At 38.6% G+C, this 27664-nt stretch overlaps 1 protein-coding gene across 1 annotated transcript; it reads left to right on the plus strand.

Moving 5' to 3' along the window:
• Window positions 1-206: 206 nt before the first annotated feature.
• On the plus strand, window positions 207-27316 carry NLRP1 (NLR family pyrin domain containing 1). Its single transcript, XM_036746673.1, has 13 exons — window positions 207-489; window positions 4037-5672; window positions 7459-7629; window positions 11591-11662; window positions 14507-14592; window positions 18157-18159; window positions 18586-18745; window positions 19211-19431; window positions 23103-23365; window positions 23582-23707; window positions 24034-24172; window positions 25899-25943; window positions 26994-27316. The coding sequence occupies exons 1-13, from the start codon at window positions 207-209 to the stop codon at window positions 27314-27316; spliced, it is 3528 nt and encodes a 1175-aa protein (XP_036602568.1).
• Window positions 27317-27664: the final 348 nt, after the last annotated feature.

Consider the following 27664-nt stretch of genomic DNA (forward strand, 5'->3'; position numbering starts at 1 on the left):
ATTTACCTTCTTTCATTTTGAAAATGTGGCTGTTTACTCGTCTCTGGGCTTCTCCGGCTTCTCATCATTCTCTCTTGAGAAGAAACTATTCAGTCGTGGATAAAGAAAATCTATGTGTGCAGGAGAAAGTATTATCAGTATCCTGAGTCTATCAATCTATCTGCTTCCCCCTTTACTGACCCTGAAGATCCAGTATTGGGGAAGAGATGGCAGTGAATACCAGACAGAGACTAGTCCAGTACTTAGGGGAGCTGAAGAAAGAGGAGCTGAAGACGTTTAAGCTGCTGTTGCAAAATTATCTTCTAGGAAAAGAATTTTTAAAAGAAAAACATCAGAACCGGCTAGACAAAGCTGGTCACACTAAAGTGGCCTCCATTATGGTCAATCTCTTTGATGAGCAGAGAGTATGGGATGTTGTGATCAGAATCTGGGAGAAGATGGGATTGAAGGAGATGTGTGAAAAAGCAAAGGCTGAGGATCCTCTGATAGGTGAGTAAAGATGGAAAGACTTCAACCTAGGGAGAGCTAAATTTCTCTCCCTTATAACTATTGTTCCTCATGCTCATGTCCTCTCTAAATGTTCACACTCCAAGTTCTGTGTTTCCTTCCAAACATGTCAATTTTTGTTGAGTTCTACCATCGTTCTAGCTATCCAGGACTGTAACCTTGGAACCATCTTTTGCCCTTCCTTTTCCTTCACTATCCATGTCCAATCAGTTTTCAAGCATGGTTAAACTTAATTCTACAACATCTCTAGCATCCATCCTTTTCTCTCTACTAACACAATCTCTAATCTAGTTCATTATCTCTTCCCTGGACTATTACAACAACCTTTTGTTTGGCCTACTTTCAGGTTCTACTCTTTTCCTATTTGTGCCTTCATATAATTGCCTTGATATTCCTAAAACACAGATCTTACCATGTCATTTTCCTATGCAAATATTTTCAATGGCCCATTATTGTTTTTAAGATAGTATAAAAAGCCTGGACATTTAACAAATTCTACAACATGGCTCCCACTTACCCTTCCAGTCTCATTCTATATTATTCCCCTTCATGAACTCTCTATTCCATCCTGACCTATTAGCCATTCTCTATGAATGGTATTCCATCTTTGACAACCAAGCCTTTGCAAGGTGATCCTCTACTTTAACCTCTTAGAATTCCTAGCTTTCTCAAAAATATAGCTCTGGTAGCAATTCCTACTGAGACCTTTCCTGATGTACTCAGCTAGTGCATTTCCTCTTGAAATGACTTTGTTATACTTTGAACTTGTATATATGTGTTCTCAGGAAGCTCAAAGATGGCTAAAATATTTTTTTTGTATCCCCATGACCATTGCTTTGCCCACAGTAAGTGCTTAGTAAATCTTTATTGAATTAATTTGAATGGAAATTAGTATGTCTATATCCTCTATCAGTTCACAGATTCCTTGAAGATAGGTCTCTACATCTCCATGAACTTTGGTACTCTAATATTTCAGGGATGCTTCTTGCTATCAAATTATTGCTTATTCTCTTATATTTGCCCATATCTTTATGGAGCAACTCAAATAATGATTAGTGTGAATCACCATAAATAAGATCATACTTACAAAGCAGATAAAATTGCTACATTTGAGATCTTTGTTTTAGAATAATATAGTACCTATACTAAAGTGTGAACTGGCCTTCTGATTATACTGCCTTTTTCTAAAGCCAGCTGTTTTTCCATATTCCTTGCCTTGGTTATCTTAGTTCTTTCCTCTGTGTGTTGCCCCAGATTAAGTGGATTTCCTGGAATTCCTATCAAGCTTTTTTTAAGAAAGAGTTTCTTTCTTCCTAGCCCAGTTATTTGTACTATCTAGTGTACATGTGAACCCCCATATGTAGCCATAATGGCTTTTGTTTTCTTTGAATGACTCAGCTTGCCTCATTGAGCCTCTGGACACTGTGGCTTGCTCTTCCGGGGCAGGAGGCCCGGGGAGCATGCCGGGAGGCAGACGGCTTCCTGTGTGGGGAGTCATGGGGCTGGCTGAGGGGAGGTGTTAGCTCCAGAACCTGGTCTACCCTAGGGGGAGGGGCCAACTCAGGAACCAATCGGCCCTGGTCATTTGGGCGGAGCTTGATGATGTCAGAGACCCTATAAGAGGGGAGAGGACAGCTCGGAGAGTTCTCTCTCTCCTTCTCTTCCTTTTCCGGTTGGAGCCAGCGACAGTTACGTCAGTTACAACGACAGTTACATCGTCAGTTACAGTTGCAGCTTCAGTTTCAGAAACAGACACAGCTGAGGCAGGAGCTGCCAGCAGCAGAGCTGATCTACGGGAGGAAGCTGAACAAAGACTTCAGTCCAGTGGGTAATCTTATTACCATCAAGGGGGAAACATGATTTTGCTTTACGCAATCATGTTTCTCTGTAGCCTCCTGGTTACTCTTTCAAGGCGTACTTATTGGGCCTGGAAGATTATGACCAACATATCAAAATGGGGTTGCTGGTTCATGGGTTGGTTACTGTTGAGCCTAAATAAATGTTTTGATTCTTCTGCCTTCTACTTTGAGAGTTTCTTCTATCCGGCGATTCCGAACCTTTCAGACATGTTTATGATCCTCTTTGAGATTATAAACTCGGCCCTCCTGATACACCATAGTGACTAGGATAGGTGTAGTTATTGGAACAGGAAGCTTCCTGTACTTGGTAATGGCCAAGGGAACTCTTACAGTGGGAGAGAAATAAAGATCAAGGCTATTAGGAGGGGCTCTAGAGTCATATGAGGAGACTATGTGGTCTGAGCACCAGAGTGTTATGTGGACTTTGAGTAATCACCATTTCCTAAAGATCCTATTCCTTGGGGAGGAATAGGTTCACTCTAATACATGTATTCAACATTTCTAATGGGAAATTGGAGCAATGGTCACCTTAACCATCACTAAACCTTCATTCAAGCAGAGCTTAGCTGACTACTTGGAATGGAATTCAAGCTTTAGGTTCCAAGTTGAACTAAATTATCTCTGAGGTCTCTTTCAACTCTATGATTCAACTCTAATAACACTGATTCTAGTAGGTTGCACAGTCCCCCATATGAAAATATTTTGTCCTGGTAACCTGTCACCTATTTTTCTTCCATTCTATGGCCTTTAGTTGGCAGATCAGAGCCTGTTTTCCCTGGCACTGGCAATTCAGAACGTTGTACCAGTGGTGCTTCCAGGTTTCAGTCCATGGAAGGCTTTTGTTCCTGAAGGACTGTGGCTAAATTGGCTGTCAAGGCCTAAGCAAACCCTGAAGCAAGGGTCTCCATGCTACAGGAAATAGTAAAAGGAGACCAGAGTGTAGTGATGGGTATTCATGTAAGACTATATCATATATTCTTGGATTTGCTTGTGCAGCCTTTCCGCCAGTAGCATGGGAGAAAACATTGAGTGAACTCAGGGACAGTGAGCATCAGATCCTGTTTTTTAACTTTCTTTTGGATTCTGAGCATCCTAAACAATAGGCACAGCTTAAGTTGCTTTATCTTTGGCACATAATTTTTGTTTTGTAGAGGTTTGAAAGATTATGGTAATCAGAGGAAGTGTCTGGTCTGTACTCTTGTTGATCCTGTGACCCGAAACAGTGAGAACTCTAGGATATTCATGCCCATTTTTTCAAGTAAATACAACTAAGTATTAGGTTTCAGGTATCCCCCACATTCCCATAATACTTTCCACTATACAAACAGAAAAATCTGAAGGCAACATCCCAGGATAGCTATCTACAGTGTCTGAGGAGATAGAAAGGGACTTTGCCTCATTAGTGTTAGGCAAGATTTGTCAGTATACCTGTGGCCTCAGGGACAATTTATGGCTTCTCTAAAAGTTATTTGGAAAACTTTCTGTGGTGCAGACATAGAGATCTGAGGTTGATAATGAAAAAAAAAAGTAATGTCACTGAGAACTTAAGTCCAGGCACATACTTTTACTCTAAGGACTCTAGAGTTGGCCCAATTAGAGATAATTCTCTGGAACTGGACATGTCTATTATCTTGTATTTTTCATGTTTTTTTTTCCTCTCACTGTCATAGGTAACAGAAGAAAATATATAAACAGAATGAGAGAGAAATTCAGCCTCACTTGGGATGGTAGCTCTTGTCTCAAAAACCTTAGAGACTTACACAAGGAATTCATATCCCTTCTGCTTCTGTGTAAATCCAGAGAAGCTGAGAATATATCCATGGGAAATAGATATAACTCAGTCATGACAAAGCAAGCACACATAATTGACATGCCAGCATTATTTGGGCCTGATAAGAGGAAACATGGTCCACAGACTGTTGTGCTACATGGTACTTCTGGAATTGGCAAAACAATACTGACCAGAAAGATAATGCTAGACTGGGCAGAGGGAGACCTCTTTCAGGACAGGTTTCAGAATGTTTTTTATCTGAACTGCAGAACACTAAACCTTATGTTAGAGATGAGTTTAACTGATCTGATTTTCAAAGATTGGCCAGACCCCCAAGCCATAGAGCTAATTATGTCCAAGCCAAAAGCACTCCTTTTTATTATTGATGGTTTTGATGAACTGAAGTGGCCCTTTGAGGAACCTAAATCTGAACTATGTCAACACTGGAAGGAGAAGCATCCAGTGTCTATACTCCTGGGCAGTTTACTAAGGAAAACAATGTTTCCCAAGTCATCCTTACTGATCACTACACAGCCCTCAGCTATGGGGAGGCTCAAGGCCTTAGTAGAAAATCCACATTGTGTAGAGATCCTGGGATTCACTGAAGCTAATATTGAAATGTATATCTCTAAGTTTTTCCGAAATGAAGCTAAGGTGCTAAAAGCCCTCAGTGTGATAAAAACAAATGACACTCTGTTGAATATGTGTTCTGTCCCCCTGGAGTGTTGGATTTTCTGCACTTGCCTGAACCAGCAGATAGAAAGAGGAGAAGAACCCATGTCGATTCCCCAAACCACCACAGCTCTCTACCTGTCTTATCTTTCTTTTGGATTATCTAATGATGGGAGCTATCCAAGTCAGCACCATGACACCCGACTGAGAGGCCTGTGTTCTTTGGCTGCAGAGAAATTCTGGGATGGGAAGCTCACATTTGACGGAGATGACCTCAAACGACATGGGTTAGATGCATCTGATGACTCTGCTTTCCTGGGCATGTACATTCTTGAGAAAAAGAATGACTATAAAAACTGCTACAATTTCATTCACAGGAGATTCCTGGAATTTTTTGCTGCCATGTTTTATGTACTGGAGGAAGAGAAGGAAAGAAGAGATGACTCTGTCTTTGCTGTGAGGGGTATGAAAGAGCTACTGGAACAGTACAGAGATTCTGGCACAGAGGTTTTCATAGTGCGCTTCCTTTTTGGCCTACTGAATGAAGAGACTGTGAGAGAGCTGAAGAGGAATTTCACTTGCCCAATGTCAGAAAGAGTGAAGGCAGAATTACTACAATGGATGATTGTACAAAGCAATATACAGAGGACTATGAATCCTCTCCTGCCCCAAGATCCTTTGGAAATGTTTCACTGTTTATATGAGATTCAGAATGAGGCATTGGTTAAGAAGGCAATGGAATATTTCCCAAGAATAAGGTTATCTCTTCACACACAAAAGGATGTTCTTGTCTCTATATTCTGCATTAAGTTATGCTACAGTGTGGAGAGAATGTGGCTGCATGTCAGTCAAACTTTGGCTCTGTAAGTGTCTACATTTATTTACCCTTTTCAATTCTAAGAATATAACATAATATAACATAACATAATATAATATAACATAACATAATATAATAAATATAACAAATGTAATATGACATGACATAATATAATATATCATATCATATCACATCATATCATATCATATTGGGTGTTCCTAAAGTCTGGACACATAGGCAAAAATGCATATTTTCAAGAAATGAAATGAATGAAATTTTCAACATTTTATTTAATTGGAATATTAACAAATAACATCTTCAATATGATTTCTGTCATTTGTGATGCAAAGGTTGATGTGCTTTGCAAGATTCACGTGAACTCAATGTAATAACTCCACATTGCCATCAATTTTAGCACATTCACTCTTTACACGTTCAATCAAGCGTGTTGCATCTGCGATTTTCATTGAGTACACCTTCTCCTTTAGCTTACCCCAGAAAAAGAAGTCAAGGGAGCTAAAGTCTGTTAGTATTCCAAATATTTCAAAATATGCATTTTTTTCCTATGTGTCCAGACTTTAGTGTATGGGGTTTTCTTGGCAAAGATGCTGGAAAGGACTCACCTTGCTTTTTTCCCCCAAAACAGTAGGATAAGAAGTCAGCTTCAAACTATGGTGCCAGTCTCTAGTTCTCCCTGATCCCTACTCTCACTTCCATATTCAGATTTTATTCACTTATGTTTCTCACCTCATTTAGCAGCTTCCAGGTCAGAGTCATTTACTTAACCTTTGGCCCATCTTCCCTTCCCTGGAGGAAGCTCATTACTGGTATACCTTCTACCTTTCCTTTTGTGGAGGAAAGACAGCTCTGACTTGTTCTAGGGCCAAGAAAGTTATGATGTAATGGCACAATACTGTGTTTTATTTATTTTTCATTGAAATGTTGATGTCTAGGCAACTAAGTGCAATGGCTTCTTTCACTAATTTTATTAATATGACAAGAACACTTGCTCTTACCTTGGATAGACTATATAAGAGGTACTTTCCTTAAGACTCAGGTCAAGAGCCACCTTCCACATAGGTCCTTTTCTGATTCCTGCCCCAACCCCCTCTCCCCCCCAAACTTACTAATGGTTTCTTATTTGTATGTGATTTGAATATATCATGTTGCCCCCCACCTCCCATTGGAATGTAAACTCTTTGAGGGTAGGGAACGTTTTCCTTTTGCCTTTGTTTTCCCAATTCTCTGTGTAGTGCCTGGTACATAATAAGCATGTAATAAAAGTTGTTAATTGATTAGTTGACTAAAAAGCTTGAAAACCTTTAATTTCCTCAGTAGTCTAATGTAGATAAGATATTTTTAGTTCTTCTAACAGTTGCTCCTCATTCATGTTTCCCAATCTTGAAATAACACTTTTTGTTCCTGAATATTGGGCAGATCCTCTTTGGAGAATTTTTGGGAAGACACAGAGAAGGTATGGATGGAATGGTTACAATATGCATAAATGGAGGAAATGTCCTCTGACTAATCTTTTCAGTGTTAATCATTCCTTTTTTAGGGGTAGAGTCTCCTGTGAATCTATCTTTGAAGTAATTCATAATATTCCATTTGTTTAGCCCCAAATTCTCCCTCTGGCCACCTATACAATTTGCTTCACTCTAGGGCCAACTCCTTCCTTGATGAGACTTGTGGAAAGAAGTATAGTCTAAACATGTCTGCGCCCAATGAAAAAGGCCACAAGTTTTTCTGTGGGCTCAGGTCATTCCCCCAGGACACTAAGGACTTATCTGAGAAGAGGAATGATCATTTCTTTGGTATGCGTTCTCTTTAAGGATGTACAGTTCTCCTCTCATCCTCAGTCGATGGCAGGAGCTTATCTCCATACTTAGCAACAAGCAGAGCCTGAAGGAATTGCAGCTAAGTGGCAGTTTCCTGGATGACAGATCAATGAAGATATTTTATAAAGAGCTAAGACACCCCAACTGTAAACTGCAGACACTGAGGTGAGTCTGCCTTTCGCTCAGGAAAGAAGCTTATATAGTATTAGAGTACAAGCATTTAACCAGGGCGGAGGAGAAACAATGTACGGCCAAAAACCGAGTGCCTCTGGTAGGGTGATATCATCAATTTCTCCCAAGAACCATCCCAATAAGGTGAGCTAGGTCACGTGTAAGGATTTCTTTTGCATGTCTTGTCTCAATATTCTCCAAGTTTGGTCCAAACTGCATGCACCATGCTGGCTGACTAATCTTCCTGAGATATAATTTTCATGTCGTACTCTGATTTAAAAAAAAAAAACTGTTTGTGGTTTCCTGTGGCCTAACAAACTCCTTAGTCTGGCATTAAAACACCCAAAATTCTGATCCTATTCTCCCTTTCCAGACTCATGTCCTATACTTCCCTTAACTCCATCTAAAATCATCTGGTTCATTTTGCATTTCTGAGATCCAATTAGCTTCAACCTCTCTCTCTCTTCTCTGTCTCTCTGTCTCTATCTTTGTGTCTCTCTCCTCACTAAAAGTAACATCACTATATATATTATATATGCATGTATGTATGTAAATATATATACACATACATACATATACATATTTACTTATAATCTCAGCAGTGATCAAATATTTATTAAATGGCTACTATGTGCTGGTTTGCGCTGGGGATACAAAGACAAAAGATAGTCCCTGCTCTCAATTCATTGACCTGCTCTTTCTCTATTTTATTGATGTAAGCATTTAGAGATATAAATTTTCCTCTGATTACTGCTTTTGATGGATCCCATTAGTTTTGGTATGTTGTCTCATTATTATAATTTTATTTAATAAAACTTATTTGTTGTTTCTATGACTTGTTTTTTGACCCACTTAATTTTTCATTAGTTTCCATGGTGCTTCATTAAATGTAATTTTTATTGCACTATGATCTGAAAAGAATATAGTTGATATTTCTGCTTTTCTGCATTTAACTATAAAGTTTTTATGTCCTAATACATGATCAGTTTTTGTAAAGGTGCCACATACCTCTGAGAAAATATATATATATATATATATTCCTTTCTATTCCCATTAAATTCTCTCCAGATGTCTATCATATCTAGCTTGTCTAAGATTTTACTCATCTTCTTGATTTCTTTCTTATTTATCATTTGGTTAGATTTATCTAGTTCGGAGAGGGGAAGGCTGAAGGCCCCCACTGTTATAGTTTTGCTATTCATTTTCACCTTTAATTAATTTACCTTTTCCTTTAAAAATTTAGATGCTATAGCATTTGGTGTATATGTTTAGTGCTGATATAACTTCATTATCCATAGTAAACTTTAACATAATGTAGTTTCCCTGCTTATCTCTTTTAATTAAATCTGTTTTAGCTTTGACTTAGTCTAAGATCATGATTGCTACCCCTGCCTTTTTTTGCATCAACTGAAGCATAATAAATTCTTCTCTAACCCTTTATTTTTATTTTATGTGTGTCTCTCATTTTAAAATGTTTCTTGTAAACAGCATATTGTTGGGTTCTAGGTTTTGATCCATTCTGCTATCTGTTTCCATTTTATGAGTAAGTGCCTCCAATTCATATCCCTTCATCATGTATTACAGCACGTTAGTATTCCCTCACATTTATATACTGTAACTTGTTTAGCAATTCTCCAATTATTTGACATCTCAAAAAGGGCTGTTATAAATATTTTTATACATCCTTATTTAGATTTTGTCTTGCTTTGGACTACTTCCATCCTTAGCCTACCCTCCTTATTATTTAACTCCTTTCCCTTCTTCCCATTCTCTCTATTCCCCTGTTGAAGGAGACACATTTTTATACCCAACACCACATGTCTTTACTTATGTGTATGTATTTTTTGTCATTTTGTCAGTTCAGATGAGAGTGAAGTGGAAGAATCAGTTCTTCCCCCAACCCCATTCTCTTTTTTTGTACAGATGTCTACTTGCACATGATTATATGAGAGCATTTCCCCCAACCATCCCCCTCTACTGTATTTTTCTTTCCCATTTCCATTTTTCCTTTAAGATCATCAAAACATAATAGAACCATTCCCAGGTCCTCTGACTAATCAGAATTCCTCATAAATCCCTGATTGTTAGAAGGTTCTGAGGTGACACATGTGTCACCTCCCCATGATAAGATGTACACAGTAGATCATAGACAGTAGATCCTTGATTAGTTCCCTATGATTGCTTGATAATATCAACTTTTTTGATATTCCTTGACTCTTGTTTGCATTTCAAAGTTTCTACTCAGATCTATCCTTTTTAAAAAATCCTCTATTTCATTATTCTTTTTTCCCCTGTAGGATTAATTATAATAGGTTTTGCTGGATATGTTATTCTCAGTCATGAGCCCATATTGTTTGGCTTCTGAATTATCACATCCCAAACTCTCTGCTCTTTTATGTTAGTTGATACTAAATTGTGTATGATTCTGACTGGTTTCTCAGTACTTGAGTTCTTTCTTGCTGGCTGCACTGTTATTTTACTTTTTCCTTTGACCTAGATGCTCTAAATGTTGGTTATGATTTTCTGAGAGCTTTCATTTTGGTCTTTCTTTCAGGAGGTGACTGGTGGATTCTTTGTACTTCTATTTTTGTCCTCTGATTCTAAGATATATGGGCTGTTTTCTTTTGTGATTTCTTGAAGTAGGACATCCATTTTTATTTTGGGGAGGTCATTACTTTCTGGTAGTCCAACAGTTCTTTCCAGGTCATGATTTTGGCTGTGAGATACATTTTCTTCTATTCTTCAATTATTTAAAACTTTTTTTAATATTTCTTGTCATCTCAGAAGTTATCTTTTCTGTGGACTATTCCAGTTTTCAGGGAGTTTGTTGCTTGGGTAAGGTTCTGTGACTCTTGTGCTAAGCTATCAATTACCTTTCCAATTCTTTCTTCCTTAGCTCTTATTTCTTTTCCAATATTTTCTTCTAGCATTTTAATTTCATTTAAAAATAACTCTTAAAAATTCTTGCTTCACCCCTTCCTGTTATTCTAGTTGAACTCATACCCAACCTGTGTTTCTCTTTGAGGGTTTGCCTACAAAAGTCTCAAATCACTCTCTTCTGAGTTTGTATCTTAAATGTCCCTTGTCACTATAATACTTTTTATAATGAGGTTATTTTTTGTTTATTCTTCCACCCTGACTTCAGAACTAATATTAAGGCTATGCTTGGGGTACTTCTAGAGTGATTATCTGGGTTGTTAATGCTCTGCTTCCTTGGGATATTATTGAATGTTGAGTTATTCTAAGACCTCAATGATAGTTCAGCTTGTGGACCTACAAACTTTCAGTAATCCCAGAGTTGTCTGATCTAAGGAAAAATCCAATCATTACTCCCATGGTATGAGTTCTGCAAGTTTATCATCTGGATTTGGTTGAAAGCAACACTTTTTGGCTTGTCCTAGTTGGAATTCCAATAAACTTCTGCTGTACTCAGCTATAGTCAGCCAACTGGAAAACTCTGTTGGTTTAGAGTGACATTACTGTGGACTCCCCTTCTGTTTTGGATTCCTATCTTGTTATTCCATTGCAGGCTTCAGAATGGGCTGAAGGTAGAACTGAGGTCCTGCTCCACTCTTGGGCTCAGAACCACACAGTTGCTGTTTGCTTCAGAACTTGTTCCTTGTTCGGTACACAACCTAGGGCCCACGACACCTCCTAACCCTTGTGACATTCTTATGTGCAGTTTCCCTCCTTAGTCAGCCCTGGATCTATGACCCTGAACTGAGTATAGACAACAAAGCTGCCAGTTGGCAGATATTCTTGCACACTGCACAGCATTGTGCCCCCCTTTATTGTATTTGCAACCTCTTCTTACCATGGTTCATGTATATCTGAGATTTTCCCTTCTTCTTCTCCCCAGGGACTGGGCTGGTAGAGTTGCCTCTAAAATTGATGACTGAGAGAATTCCACTAGAATCAGAACAGGGAGAATATGATTTCTTTCCTATTCCCACAGGCTCCATATGGCTGAATTAAGCGAAGACATGAAAAAAGAGTTTGAGGCCCTGCTGAAGATAAAGCCTTCCATGTAAGTTCCTTTTGTGTGATATTTGGGTCAGATGCTTATCCCCTAGAAAATACTAATACCTCATCCTTTAGGGTTACATAACCACATATGAATGTATTGACATACATCATATACATGCATGTGATCACAATTCAATTCAACAAAGTTTCTTTAGCCTAAGCGCTGCTCTAAATTGCTGGCACAGTGCCTAGCACATACTAGGTGCTTAGTAAAGGTTTATTAATAATTTGGGAATATAAGGATAAGCACACTCACTTCACTGTCCATGCAAGTTAGGTGATGTAGTGTATGTTGGACTTTGAGTTAGGAAGATGTAATGGCAAGCAAAGTAGGACTTTTTGCTGTTTTTTCTTTTGGAGTGCTTCTCAGCACTATGGCAATTAAGTGCCTTTGATTGAGCCTTGCTTTGATTGAATCAAGAGTCTTTGATGACCTGCTTAAGTCACAAGGAAGCATAAATCACATGAGTTTAAGTCACAAGGTTGTGATGCCCTCTCACCATGAAGAAGTGTATATATACTCTGAGGTTAGCATTTTGCTTGGGGGCTCACTCATTGGAGGAGTGTTTGTGTGATTTGGCTAGACAAAACTGTGGGCAGCAGTTAATGAGCCCCTGGGCTAGGAAAACCCAGATGTTGGTGCTTCTCTCTCTGGTAGATATGTATGTATCGCTATGGACAGACAGAAACCTTGTCTGCTGATTTATGTTATTTACTCTGTTTATATAATTTCTGCTTGTAATTTATGTTTGTGTTTTCTCTGAAGTTCAGGGTGCTGACTTTTCCCCCAGAACTAAATGAATGAAACATGTATGTTTAACTCCAAGTGAGATTATAAATCCCTTAAAGTTGCACATCAAAGAAACTTGCTAGCAGCCCTCCTGCGTGCTGGTGTTATTGGTCTTACACCTCCACAGCAGCGGCAAGCAGCATTGGTATTACAGAAGACCTGAATTCAAATCCTGCCTCAAAACATACTATCTGTCTGTCCCTGGGCCAATCACTTAGCCTCTCAATGCCTCTGTTTCCTCACCCATAAATTGAGGTAGGTAAATTCAGTGGCTTCTAAGATCCTTCCAGCTCTAAACCTATGGTCCTCTGTTTCTTTTGGCATGATCTCTCCCTGAGTTGTGACTAAAATACAAGTATTTCAAGTGAACCTTGTCTCAAAAGACATTCCTAATGACATCACAAGAATTTAGAGATTGCTTATAAGCATTAAAAACACTGTCAAAAAAATCCCCTCCCATTCTGGCACATCAGCAGGAAGCTCCATCATATTGGAGGTATTCAGCATCATGTGGACCAACTAAGCCTTAACTGAATTTTGAATCCTGCTCATTTTGCTCTGGTGCCTCATTACCAGGGGGTTGCAATACAACAATATCTGATCTGTTTCGGGGGGTGTAGTTTAAAGACATAACAATAACACTTTTTAACAGAGTTTGAAAAAATGAGGCATCTACCAGATGGTTTTTATGACTTCAGGAAACTGCATCTTCTTTTCCAAAAGTTTATAATGCTTTACATCCACTTAATTTCCACCTATAACTAAAGTCATCCGTTTTGGTGTAGGAAATTTGTTCTCACTGGGATTAGAATTTTCTTAAGACTGACAACAAAAGTAATCAATCAGATAATAATGAGCACACGACACTGGACAAATCACCTGACCTCTCTAAATCCAGCTTCCTCACTCATAAAGTGGGGATAATGAAAATTACATTGCCTACCTCACAAGGAAGTATGAGCAAAGTGTTTTACAAATGTTTGGGTACTGTAAAATGTGACTATCACTTGAGCATCTGTTCTGTATTTGGCCCAATTCTAGCCATTCTGTGGGATATAAAAATATCAAAAATTACTTCTAACATTAAGGAATTATAGTTTAATTGGGGATTGAGGGAGAATAAAGCATTCTTTCACACTCATGAAGAAGGGATAAGTGAATATTGAAGGAATGGGCACTGTGGTGGTGACTCATTGAAATGAGAAGTTAAAGAGAGGAAGGAGAATAGTTAAGGAAGGCTTCATGAAAAAGATGGGTCCTGAGCCAGTGCTTAAAAGGTGAACACAATTTGAAGAGGCAAATGGAAGGGAAGAAGAATTGCGTAGTCTGAGAATAGAGGAAGGCCCAGGGGCAGGAGGTGGAACAGAAAGGAGAAAGGTATGTAAGAGATGGAAGATGAAAAAGATGGGATGACAGTAGGAAAAAATAGGATTTAGAAGCAGATTATTCAGAGTTGAGGCTGTTGGGGGGTCACTGGGCAGGGTTATATATGGAAAAAGGATGGAAAGGATAGAAGTAAAGGAGATCAGAGGATCATAGGTTTAGAGATAGAAGGGACTTGGAGGCCATCAAGTTCAAAAGTCTAACCTTTCATTGTACTGATGTGGAAGGAACAGAAGTGACTTTTATTCTTTCAATTCCCAATTCCTTCCCTCCCCGCTCCTCCAGCCATTGAGGAAGTAAGTATGAGGAAGTAACCTTCCTAAGGTTACACAGGGAGTGAGTGGAAGAGCTAGGATTCAAACCCAGCTATTCTAATTCCAAATCTTGCACCTTGTGCTGTGTACCCCTTCTGAATTCTCATAGCACTGTTTACCTCCTTTTGTGCCCTTACGATCCTAGATCAATAGCTAGAAAGGACCTCAGAGGCCATCTAGTCCAACAGCCTTTGTAGGTGCTTAATAAATGCTTATTCCTTTTATTCCCTTTGCTAGTTCTTGAACGAGAGAGCACATGAGAGCTCCAGGGTCAGTGTCTCTGTCTAAGCACTAGAATATTCTTATTTCTTACTTCTATCAACAAAATGTCAACCTTGATTACCTATTTTCTTTACAGGGAAATTCTAGAGACTACTCCTGATATTGACGTGAAAGAAAAGGAATGTCATAATTCCTCACAGGAGCATCCGAGTTCCAGGCCGGGTAATGAGAAACCTAAGCACAATAATCCTTTATCACCTAATCTTAAACTATCGCAACAGCCTCCAAACCATTTTTTCTGCTATCTCTTCTTATCATACTCACACTTCCAGATTAATCTTCCTCATTCTCAATTCTGTTACTGTCACAGTCTTGCTACCATCCCTGCTAAATAAAACTCGAAATCCTTAGCCTTACACAGAAGCTCTTCAGAAATCTCTCCCCATCCTATCTTTTCAGTATTATTTTTTAATGCTTTTCACTACATAAACTTTCTGGTTCAGAAAATTTCTCTATTTACTGTCTATAGGGTGACAGTTCTGTTGACACAGTGGTAGCACACTGGGCCTGAATTCAAATCCAGCCTAAGAAATTTACTAGCTATGTGACCCTGGGCAAGTCATTTAACCTCTGTTTGTCTCAGTTTCTTCAATAATAAAATGGGGATAATAATAAAACCTACCTTCCAAGGTTTTTGTGAGGATTGGATGAGATAATATTTGTGAAGATCTTAGCACAGCGCCTAATAGGTGTTTAATAAATATTTATTTCCTTCCTTCCTTCCTCCTTGAAAGCAGGGGCTGTTTTTGCCTTTCTTTGTATCCCCTGCACTTAGCACTGTGCCTGACACACAGTTGGTCCTTAATAAAAAAGCTAGTTTACTGACAGTTGCAAAGTCTTGTTGATTTACCTCTACAACATATCTCTTATGTATTCCCTTCTTTTCAGTCACATGGCTGCTATCCTAGTTCAGGCTTTCATCATCTGAACTTAATGAATTACCTTAATAAATGCTAGTTGATTGGCTGACTGTCATCTTTTTACGGAAAATGTTCAAGTTTACATTTCCCTTCTTGAACTATCTCCTAAACTTTAGGTTTCCATTTCTAATTCTTTATAGGGATCTCTACCTTGATGATTCTTTATAGGGATCTCTGCCAGCTTCTCAAGATCAAGATGTCTTGCACCAATAGGTGATAAAGTGGATGAAGGACTGGACCTGAGTCAGAAGGAGCTTAGTTCAATTCCTATCTCAGACATTTGCTATCTACGTGACTCTGGGGAAGTCACTAAAACTTCTATCTGCCTCAGTTTCCTCACCTGTAAAATGGGGATAATAATAGCCCCTATCTCTCAGGGTTGTGAAGATAAAATGAGATAATATTTTTAAAGCATTTTGCAAACCTTAATGCCCCATATAATTTCAATTATCATCATTATTATTATGACCTCCCTCACAGTGTTGTTGCAAAGATCAGATGAAATAATGCAAGTAAAATACTTTACAAGCTTTAAAGGGACATACAAGTGTTACTGATAAGGACGGTGACGACACCTTAACATGTCATCTTTCTCCATAAACCCTTTCTGATGTCCTTTTTCTGTCATTTCTCTCACTCATGTTCATAAATGCAGAATTATCTTTGATTCTTCCCTCTCCATGGCCTTGCACATAGAGTTAGATTAAAAAGATCCAACATTTTAATTCTTTCTTCACAATATCTCTTACATTTATTCTACTGTTACCATTTCCTCTGACATGACTTTAGTCTAGGTCCTCATTACACTAAATCTGGACTCTTACAATGGGTTACTGATCTCCAGTCTCTCCTCATTTCAATCTGTTCCACATCCTGCTACTAGATTAATCTTCCTAATGCATAGGTGTGACCAAATTGCTCTAGTCCTCGGAGTCTTTAATGGCTCCACACTCTTTAGCCCATGTCCATCTCACCTCTCCAATCTTATCTCATCCTACTGTATATTATGTCTTCTATGATTTAGAGAAACTGAACTGTTTGACATCCTCTTAACCCAGCTTGGACTCTCCCAAGTCTACCCACTTCTGCTTGAAAGGCCCTTCTTATTTCTCCTACTGCCATCATTTTGCCCACCCTTCAAGGCCTACTTCAGATGCCTCCTAGCACTTTGTACTTCTCTTATGCACTCACTATATTGGAATTTGTGCTGTATTTATCTTTATGTGTATAAATATCCCTACTAGTTAATGATCTCCTCAAGAGCAGGGATTGTTTCTTATTTACATTTGTTTCTTTTCTTGCACCTACCCCCAGTACTTATTACGGTGCACATAGTAGGCAGTTAGAAATAGCTACTTGGTATGAACAAAGATGGTAGACTGTGGAGAAACAAAAGACCCTCCAAAACTAGGAGTGAACTAAAGTCCTCCATTAAAACGACTGAGGGGAGCCCATGAAACTGAGAGGGAGAAACCAACAGGGATTTTTGCATATGGAAGGAATCGGGAAGGATATATACTAAGATAAAAGAACCTATTTTGGTAAGGAAATTGATCAATATCAGAATCATTATCTCTCTATAAAGCCCTGGGAAATCCATGACAATATTAAGTAAAAAGCTGTCCCATGATTTCTTTGGGGTGGCATATTATAGGGAGAAGGTAGAGACTGTAGCAAAGCCTTGTTTCATTATAGGAGGCTTCTGCATCTCCTGGTTTTTTCAAGAGAGGGCTGCACAGGATCCTTTGATGCTATGATCTCCCCTTTCTCTTACAACACCTCTCACTATTCCTTCTTTTCCCCTCTGTTTCAATATATAGCCCTTCCCAGTGGTCTCAGCAATAGAAAACAATCTTCCTAAGTAATCTTCCCCTGCTCTGCTTCTCCACAGTCTCAACTCATCTGTTTCATTCTCCAGGATATCTAGGGAATCTTCACAATTCTAGGAAAAATACAAAACAGGGAAAGATTCCAGTCTTGGAATCCTATACATGGACAAGCCTTTCAAATATCATGGCCCCCACTCTATCCCACTGTAAGTAGGATTTAGATTAAACTATATAGGACAGATGGTTTGTATTATATCCACTTTTAAATAATCTCTATAAACAAAAACCCTTTGTCTCTGAACCAGTATATTCAAAAGGGAAAATCTGATCTCAGATACTTACTAGCTGTATGACCCTGCAAAAGTCACTTAACCCTGTTTGCCTCAGTTTCCTTATCTGTAAAATGAATCAGAGAAGGAAATAGCAAGCCACTCCAATATTTTTTGCCAAGAAAATCCCAAATGGGGTCACCAAGAGTTGGATAGGACTGAAAAAAACCAAATTGTTTCTTGATTTTTTTATTATTTTGTTACTTTTTTTGTATTCATCTCTTTGAATGGATAGAGTAATCCAAATATATTCATTGGGATAATCCTCCTTCTCTCTTCATTTTCAGGGCTACTTGAGAACTATTCTAATCATCAAAGACAATAGGACAATATGGATTTGAGTGTAATGATATGTCAGTCATTGTCTTAAGTCATCCATGGTGACCCAAATCCCTCAGGAATTTGTGAGTGATCTAAATGACCAGATGAAATACAGCCAATGTGGCCAAACCACAGCTTTTTACTCCTTCCTAAGCCCAATTCTCCAAATTGTAAGGAAAGCTTAGAGGAAAGAATCATACAAATATTTAAGTTCATCCCTCTGTGTAGTGCTATGTGAAGAGGTAGAAAATGCCATTGTTGTAAAAAGAACAGTGTTGCTGGTAGCTGTTTTACAGCCTGGTTTGGGGACAGTGTAATAAAAGAGAGGGGGTGAAGATCTCCCCCAATAACTCTTCCCTTACCTTCACATTGTTTCTCCTCCCTTTTATCTTTTTTTGGAGCTGTTTTCAAGCTCTCAGGAAGAAGCTGCAGTCTTATGGCTGTGGTCATCAGTATGTCATGGAAATGAGTACAAGCCCTGGCCCAAAGTGAATGCATAGGAGGCAAGACTTCTCTTTTATGCTTCATGAACCAGAAATGTGGGTTCCTCAATTAGGATGAAGGCATAAAACTAATGTTGTCATGATTACACCATTTGCTCACATTACCTGGGAGAACACTTTATGCCTCTTATGAGTTTGACGTAGTGACCGGGGATGGTAGCAATGTAGCAAACTATTATGCCTTGATGTGAATCTGAGAAAATCAGTTTTTTTCTTTTCCTGAATATTTTACATATTTAACATTTATTTCCAGAAATAGCCCCAGGAACAAAACCAGAAGTGACTTCCTCTTTATCCCCTTTTGACCGTTTAAAAGATGAGCAGTTAGATCTGGAGAGGTGCCACAATAAATTCTTGGGACCAAACGGACCAGTAAAGCTTGAATTGATAGACAAGAACAGAAACATATACAGGTGAGAGCCAGTGGTCTCTTCATTTCCTTCTGTCACAAGAGGAGTCATGAGTTGGCATATGTGACTTACAGAAAGAGGATGTAATGGTCTTCTCTCAATCTAGATGGTGCTCCCTTTTTCTTTTCTTCCCTCTATTCCCCTTCATTTGCTTCCATTCCCTTCTCCTTCCCTTTGTTTGTCTCCTCTTTCTTTCCTGAATAAATATTGGTGTTTCATCTCAATGATATTCTTGCTTACCACAAATATTTAGTGATGTTTCATCATCAGATTTCTCTCAGGCTTTTGTGCTCTCACTGTTTTGTAAATATGAGAATCAATCTCTCCCCAGTTGCTCCTTTTTAATAAGGGATAAAGGAGGTAAATGATGTATGTAGAAATTGTACTCCATATAGCCTACTGTGCAAACTGAGAATCCTTTGAAGCTTCTTCTCTTCTATTGTGACTGTCTCTCTTTGTGCTTCCCAGAGTTCATTTCCCCATGGCCGGCTTCTACCACTGGCCTGACACTGGACTTGGTTTTTCTGTGAGAAGTGAGGTGACTGTTGACATTGAATTTGGTTCCTGGAATCAGCATCTGGATTGGACTCAGAAGCAAAGCTGGATGATTGCTGGCCCTCTATTTCATATCACAGTTGATCCTGAAGTTGTGACTTCTGTGCATCTCCCTCATTTTGTGTCCCTCCAAGGTAAAAAGCTACGAGGTGAAAATCTTATTGTGATAGCAAGGCACAACAACATGTGCAGCTACAGACTTAATGGGCTGGTAAATGAATGGATGACTAGTGGTTTAAAACTATATCTAGTTGATAATATGTCTATATTTTAAGAAAACAAAAACTGAGAGAAGGACCATCCAGATTACAGAATATAAAGCCTCACTGTCTCACTCCACAGTTTTTTTCCTAACTATTTAGTGCTAATCCTGATGGACACAGCAGTGGTAATTGAAGTGACGATGATGATGATGATAGTAATGATGGAAGATGAGGTGGTGGTCATGGTAAGGATAATGATCATTGTTTTGGTTTCAAAGACAGTATGTGTATCCAAATGGATGATAATTGACACATTTTGGTGAGCATAGACAAGATGCTTTTATGAGATTTATTTTCTTGACCTGTTCAGATCAGGTATTGTTGTCATCACTGTCATCATCATTATTCTATCATCTTCCCCTAGACTGAATCTAAGAAGATGATAATAAATAGGAATAAGTATAAAGTCCTTGACTCAGGTTAAAAAAATTAACAGCTCAAGTATAGGATGAAGAAAATGTGGACACATGACTTTGGGGGAAAAAGACATTGGACTTAGTAGACTGAAAGCTCAGTATTAGTGGACTTCAAGATCAATATCATTACTTTCAGCATTTGACATTATGGCCTACCCGATTTTTCTGGATATCTCTTTGCTTAGCTTCTGTTACATGGTATTTTCAAGATCGTCCTCATCTCTAAGACCATTTATCAGCAACATGGCTAGAGATTATGGTGAAGCCAGAAGTGGTTACCTAGTTAACTCATTACTTTGGCAATGTATGGCACTAGGCTATTTGTATGTAAGTGATAAGCATGCTGGGTTGCAGGGCTATGTTACCAAGGCTTCCATCCCACCACACGAAGGTTATATGTAAAAGCTCTATTGTCATAACAGGGATATGGCCCCTACTTTCCTTGATGTTGGTGGAGCTCATGGTGGCAATAGTTCCATAGGCTTGCATAGCAAGTTTAGTAAATGATACAACTAGAGTTATAGCTCAGTCTATTAATATCATAGTGGATATTCCTCTAAGGTGGCAAATTGTGATTATGCTCTATGTTATTGTCACCTATTCTTTTTCAATGCAAATTAGCTTTTATTACTTATTCTCATAGATAAGTTAAAGGCCTTTTTCATTAGGACATTAAGAAGTACAATTCCTGTGATGAAGGAGGGTAGTTCCCTTTTGGAAATCAACTATCAAGATTAAAGCAGAATTCCTTGATATATTTGTGTAATGATAACAAATAATAATAATAATAATAACTCCCACATGTTCCTAGTGTGATGAAGCTAAGGGCGTCAAACAACATAGTTTTAAGGGTCTGTACAACTGGAAGAAAAGAAGCAAAAATGAGTGACAAAAAAGATAATAAAAAGGTCCTCTCTTTTATTAAAGACCACTAAAACACCAAATTATTAAGAGATAAAGGCTGACTACAAGCCTAGCACACAAGCAGGTAAACCAATAGAGAAGGCCTTAAAAACAAAACAAATGAGTAGAATTGAAGAGAAATCAAAGTATATAAAAGAAGTATAGAATATAAAGGAAAATTTGGGAGTATTTGTAGTATTACCTGATGAAAGATAAAATGCTGTGGACTTCCCAGTGATGAAGGAACAAGACCAAAACCTTCCAATATGGTAAAAAAGAAGAAAATTCAAAATATAAGTAATTAGAAGTGAATATGGGTTAAATATTAGTTACCAATGCTAAATTTAAAAAGAATAAGCAAGAAAGGAAAAAATGAAGTAGAAGCTCTGAGAAAGAATAAGACTTAGAACATAAAAATACAGAAGTAAAGGAAAATGGTAGAAGAGAAGTAAAAAATAATGTTAAAGGAACACACAAGTTTTCTACAAATCCAAAGTCACAGTCTGATCATAAGTAACTTAAATATGATAGTTTTCCCCAAAGAATGAGACAAATAAAAATAACCTGAATGTCATCTGCAGGAAATAACTCACTAAAACTGTCAAAAACTTTGAAATTTTTTGAAATTCCTATTCCTGTTTGACAAGAAATACTGGGAAAACTGAAAATCCATTTGGAAGAAATGAGATTTAGAACAACCTACCCCATATACCATGTTGGATATACATAGCATAAAACAATTAGATAAAAACAAGATCACATATTTTTCACAAACCATAAGTAGGGGGTGAATTCCTTTTTAGAATTTATTTTTATTCTTCAATTAACAAGTTTGTTTTTTTCATCTGTCGCTCCCATTACTTGCCCCACCCCCAACACCAAGTGAGCAAATTTAGGAAAGAAGGAAGAAGGGAAGACTATAATTGTCTCAGCAATAGGTATTCTCTACTTGATTTTTCTTGAGTATACAGTTAGGTGAAACTCTTTTATGCAGACTTGGATTTCATTTAGGAGTCTGCATTGTTGAAATCAAAACAGTATCATTTCCCAATAGGAGTATCTAGAGGATCTCATAATCTATAGGAAATCCTTATTTGGCATGAATTCTATGCTGGATTGCCTCCATGATAGTAGCAAATGTTCATTCCCTGTTTGCACCTCACTAAATAATATTAGTCAGAATAATGATATTATATCTATTGTTATATCATTCAAGGAATCATTTTTTTTGTTTCATTTTGTTTTTGAGATTGGATCTCCCTACCTTTTCCAAGCTGGAAGTACAGCAGCTACTCATAGGTCCAATCCCAATGCTGCTTGGCACAAAACTTTGAACCTACTTGGTTTTTTTTTTCCAGTTCGGGCCAGTTTTTCTCTCTTTAGGTAGCTTCGTTGCCTTCCATTCCTGGCGGCTCACCATATTGGTGTCAGACTTAGTGCTGTTATCCTATGCAATCACCTTTAGCTCTATTGCATCTCAGGACTCTGAAACTCAAATGATTCGCTAACCTCAGCCTACCCTAGTAGAACTGCAGATTCTTAGCACCACCTGCTTTTCCACTAATCTACCACCAACATTGAAGAAGTAAAGGAAATTGCCTAGAAACAAAAGACATTTTGTATTTTTATTTGGTAAGTTACCATGGCCAAAGAATTCATACCAATTAGCCAGCTAATTGGTAATTAGCCTCTCCATATATAAATACACTAATTGTCAAAAAGCAGAAACAGTCTATTGTTGAGGCCACACTTGATCAGTATGATAGAAATTGACATAGCTTGCACTCTTCTGGCATAACCTGTAAGGGCCTAGAGTCAACTCCACAGAAAACAAAATCAAAACCTAAGGAAACATTAAATTCAAACAAATTAACTTAAGGGTAATTTTATAAAATATGTAGGGTTCTTAGCAGTATTATGGTAAATCATTAATCAAGTATTTATTAATACATACTTTTCTTAGCCAGCTTGTGACTTTCAGTCTTAATTTATCTTTCTACTCATTTTCCTTAATTTTATCTCAAAAACTGTCCAAGAAATTTGCTTTTAACTTACAGCTTTAGTTAATTTCCTCTTTTTAAATGAGAGATCTGACTCTATCTGTATCCATAGCTTAGCTCCTTAGCTCCACTGGGGTCACACAAAGAAAGTGGCCCTTGACTACTAGGAGAAATAAAAGGAAAGAGGAAATGTGAAGTAATTTTTATTGAAACTCTCTGACAGGAGGAAATTTTGATGTCTCCTTGTTCAAAATTGCCCACTTTAAAGAGGAGGGTATGGTCCTAGAGAATCCAACGAGAGTGGAGTCATCCCATGCCATCCTGGAAAACCCTAGCTTCTCTTCCATGGGAATTCTGCTGAGAATTATGCATACTACCTTTAAATTCATTCCCATTTATTCCACTACTCTGATATACTGCCATCTTGGGGCTGAAGACATCACACTCCACCTGTATCTGATCCCCAGTGACTGTACAATAAAGAAGGTAAGCTTCAATTGTCCTAAGTATGAATCAGCAGAAAGTGCTTAGAGCTTAAAGAAGCTGAGAAGCCCATCTTCACCTTACAACCCCCCAGTTTGATATCAGTTCTATGGGGAAGACAACTGACACACATATCAATAAATGGCTGCCTTCCTGTGTAGCTCTCCTAGGACAAATAGGGGTTTCTCATGTTGAAAATGTTTCTTTCCCTTTCTTTAGGCTATAGACGAAGAAGAAGCAAAGTTCCACTTTTTACGCTTGCATAAGCCATCTCCAGTAACCCCACTTTACATTGGCTCTCGTTTCTTAGTATCTGGATCAAAACACTTGGAAATAATGCCTGCAGTAAGTGATACTGATAGATCACATTCTTAGTAAAAGCACTTTTTCTCATTCAAACCAAATTCAGCAAATCTCAGCAAAATCCTCTGGCTCAGTATGCATCCCTGTCATGATTCCTAAGCTTTGTAGTGATGCACATCTTACTTTTGTTAAGTAACTTGAAATGAGGATTTCAATTACTTTAAAACAACTTGGAAGTAAATATCCAGTTTGAATTTTTTAAATGCAATCCCTTAGGGGCATGACTTTGCCCTGCCATACTTAGTTTGACTTGGTTCTTTTCTGAGTACCTATAATGTATATATATTACTGGTATTTCTTCCCTCCAGGAACTAGAACTCTGCTACCAGAGTGCTGGGGAGTGTCAGTTTTTCTCTGAGATTTATTCCAGCAACCTGAAGGAGAAAATCAGTTTGGATCTGAGACACCTAAATGGGACCCTGGTGTGGGAAACACTGGTGAGATCAGGTAAGACACTTGATGAATGAGTCAGACACTTAGGTTTTCAGGTAAGAATGTGTGTGTGTGCGTGTGTGTGCGTGTGTGTGTGTAGATATCTGCACAAACATAGGTATCTGTGCATTATTACTTAGGAATTTCATCAGCCCCCACAGACTTATCATCTTTATGTTGATGATTTTAGAATTTCTTTTTCCTATCCTGATCCCTCTGTTGAATTCCAGTCTTAAGCACCTATCAGAAACCTCAGACTGCATGTCTAATAGACATTTTAAACATTCCCCACTTTCAAACTTCCCTATTGCTGTAGAGGCAATACCATCCTCCGAATCCCTCACAATCTAGATCTCATCCTCAACATTCCTCCCCCCACATCCAATCTGCTGCCAGGGCCTGTTGGTTTTACCTTTGCTACTTCCCTCAAATAGATCCCTTTCTCTCCTCTGATATTGCTACCTCTGTAGTGCAGGTCCTCACCACCTCACATTTGGACTATTGCAAAAGCCTGCTAGTGGGTCTGCCTGCCTCACCTCTCCCCGCTCCAATCCATTCTCCATTCAGCCACTAAAGTGATTTTCCTAAAGCATATTCTGATGCTGTCACCTTCCTAATTCAATAAATTTGATTGTCTCCTTATCGTGTCCAGGATCAAATACAAAATCCACTAGCATTCAAAGCCCTTCATAATCTAACCAATGCCACAGCTCTTCCCTGTCCCTCATCACATCTTTCCAGTCTTTTTACACCTTATTCTCCATCATGTACTCCTTAATCTAGTGACACTGGAATTCTGGTGGTTCCTTGAACAACGTATTCCATCAATTAACTCTGGGCATTTTCTCTGGCTGTGATTCATGCCTGAAATGCTCCTTTCCCCCTCATTTCTACCTCCTGCCTTCCTTGGCTCCTTCAAGTCCCAACTAAAATCCCACTTTCTGCAGGAAGGCTTTCCTAATCCCTCTGAATTCTAGTACTTTCCTTCTGTTGTTTCTTATTTATCCTATATATAGCTTGTTTATACATAGTGGTTTATTGTTTCCTCCATTAGATTATGAGCTACCTGAAGGGCGGGGACTATCTTTTGCCTTTTTTTTTATATCCCTGGTGCTTAGCACCCTGTTTAGCACATAGTAGGTGCTTAACAAATGTTTACTGACTGACTACAAAGAAAGAAGGGGAGGTCCCATCCTTACTGATCATTAACTTGGGAATGGCTTTTACTATGTGAAGAATGGTTCTTCTGTTTCTTATTCAGCCCATTCTAACGCTTTTAAGGTCAGCAGAAGTATCAAGCAGGAAAATTACTTCACCTCTTATAGTAACACACAGGGAGCATCAAATTAATTTTAATATGACTAATGTACATGCAGCATGGTGCTTCCTTGGGTGCTATTGAGAGTACCAACCAAGAGGTAAAGTCCTTCATTCTAGAAGTTTTCCTGCTTTATGAGGCCCATGATAAAAAGCACAATTCATGGAACTTGGGGTCCTAGCTACCACAGCCTTTATTTATTTACTTTAGTATTATTCATTGTAAAGGTGAGACATAAGGTTTCCTTGCCACCCTATGGTGACCTCTAATTGCTTTCATTTGGGCCCTTTCTCCTTTCCCCACTCCTCCAGGCCCACTGTAGAGTAAGAATATAACCTTACCATGCCAAGACTAGGGGCCCTGGGAGCACAGATATCAGTCAAAAATTTGATATCTACCTCATTAGCTTTTTCTCTCTCCCAGGAGATCTTGGACTTGCTCGTGCCCCAGTCTCTTCAGCTCCCACAGGTCAGTAATGGAATAAGTTTCAAGCGATACCCATCACCCACCCTCCCATTTTCACCTCTACTGTAACAGGTCTTTCATGCCTCTTCATATGAATTTGTCCCACTTTTGACTAGGTAAAAGAGGCTTGTTTCTTACCTAGCTTTAATCACTAAAAGGGCATTGCTCTAGTCAAACTGAGACCTGGGAAAGACCTTAGCTTAAAAAAGCCAAGATCTCCCCTATGTCTGAGGCCATCTCCAGTTGTCCTGATTTATATCTTGCCACTGGTCCCAGACGGCTCTGGAGGAGAAAGTAAGGCTGGTGACTTTGTACAGCCCTCCCTCACTTAAATCTAATTCACTTGCAAGTCATGGCATCACCTTCCTGATGTCATGGTCCTCTTTGAGGGGAAAGGACAAACAACATTCTTATAGACACCCAGATGTGGATCTTGGGCATCAAGTTGATTATTGGGGGGTTAGGGAGGAAGATGGTTTATTCAGGGAGGGTGTAATGTGTTACCAAAGGCACAGTCACAGACAGGCAATCAAAAAAAGTCCAAGGGCAGAATTAAACTTCTGTAGCTTAAAACTGCAGTTAGACTTTTGTGATACCCTATATATCCCAAGAAACCAGAAAAAACACAAAGTTGTTCAGTAATGCCAAGTTCTTGGGTCCAAACTGATGAAAAAGGGAATGTACTGACAGGCCATGTCTCTCTAGCTAGGTTAACTGGGTTTGGGGGAGAATTCAGATTTGGGCACATCACAGTGAAAAGGCCTGGTGGTCTCCACAGACTGTGTAGATGTTCACATTCTCAGTTGATTGTACTTAGTATAAAAAGTGCTAGGGCCTGAATGAGCATAAGCCTTAAGGAGAGATGGTGGTTGCTCCAGATGGTGAGTAGGATGAATGAAGGAACAGGAGATAGGGAGCCTAGGTTTTAAAGTTAATGGAAATAAGAGGCAGGAGGCCATGCTAGTAACTGAAACTATTTATTACTACATTATTTCTACCTCTCTGACAGCATCAGAAGCTCCATCAGTCTCTCCCTTATTCCTCTCCCTCCAGGACGTCACTTTGTGGACCAACACAGGGATCAGATAATTTCTCGGGTAACATCAGTGGACGTGATCCTCGACAAACTTTACAGCCAGTTCCTCAGTAATGAGGAGTATGAGCACATACGGGCAGAGAAAACTAACCCCGATAAAATGAGACGACTGTTTAGTTTTAGCATATCTTGGGACAGGAACTACAGAGACCATTTGTATGAGGTCCTAAAAGAGACACATCCTCACCTAATTAATGAAATACAGAATACTGAAAAGGCATCAGTGAAAAAGCCACTGGGGGCTAATGACATTGCCACTTCTCCTTATAAGCTAAATTAGGCTAATGTCCAGTCACTGAGCAGCAGCTGATGAAAATTTTTACAAAGTTCAAAAATTGACTAGAACAATGTAGATCACAAGACTGTGGTTTATGTTGAAGTTTAATTAGAAACATCAATATTTTCACTTTTTAAATAATCTCTCAAATTTTTCAATAAGTTTATAGCATTTATGCTTAATAAGTATATACAATATAAAGCTTATGACTGCACTAAAACTTTTGGGACATTCTGTATAAAGCAGATACAAGGCAACTCTGGAGAGGAATCCACTAGCAGTTGGGAAACCATGAAAAACTTGGATAGAAGGCAAGTAATGAGCTGAATCTTAAAGGTGAGAAGAGACAGC

This window comes from Trichosurus vulpecula, chromosome 2 (genome assembly GCF_011100635.1).
Source record: "Trichosurus vulpecula isolate mTriVul1 chromosome 2, mTriVul1.pri, whole genome shotgun sequence".
Classification (NCBI taxonomy): Eukaryota; Metazoa; Chordata; class Mammalia; order Diprotodontia; family Phalangeridae; genus Trichosurus; species Trichosurus vulpecula.

What these genes read in the sequence shown, in the direction of transcription:
- NLRP1 (XM_036746673.1), top strand. Translation starts at nt 207, where the DNA reads ATGGCAGTGAATACCAGACAGAGACTAGTCCAGTACTTAGGGGAGCTG. An exon ending in GGCTGAGGATCCTCTGATAG is followed by an intron (nt 490 to 4,036) that starts GTGAGTAAAGAT and finishes TCACTGTCATAG; the next exon opens with GTAACAGAAGAAAATATATA. An exon ending in GTCAGTCAAACTTTGGCTCT is followed by an intron (nt 5,673 to 7,458) that starts GTAAGTGTCTAC and finishes GTTCTCTTTAAG; the next exon opens with GATGTACAGTTCTCCTCTCA.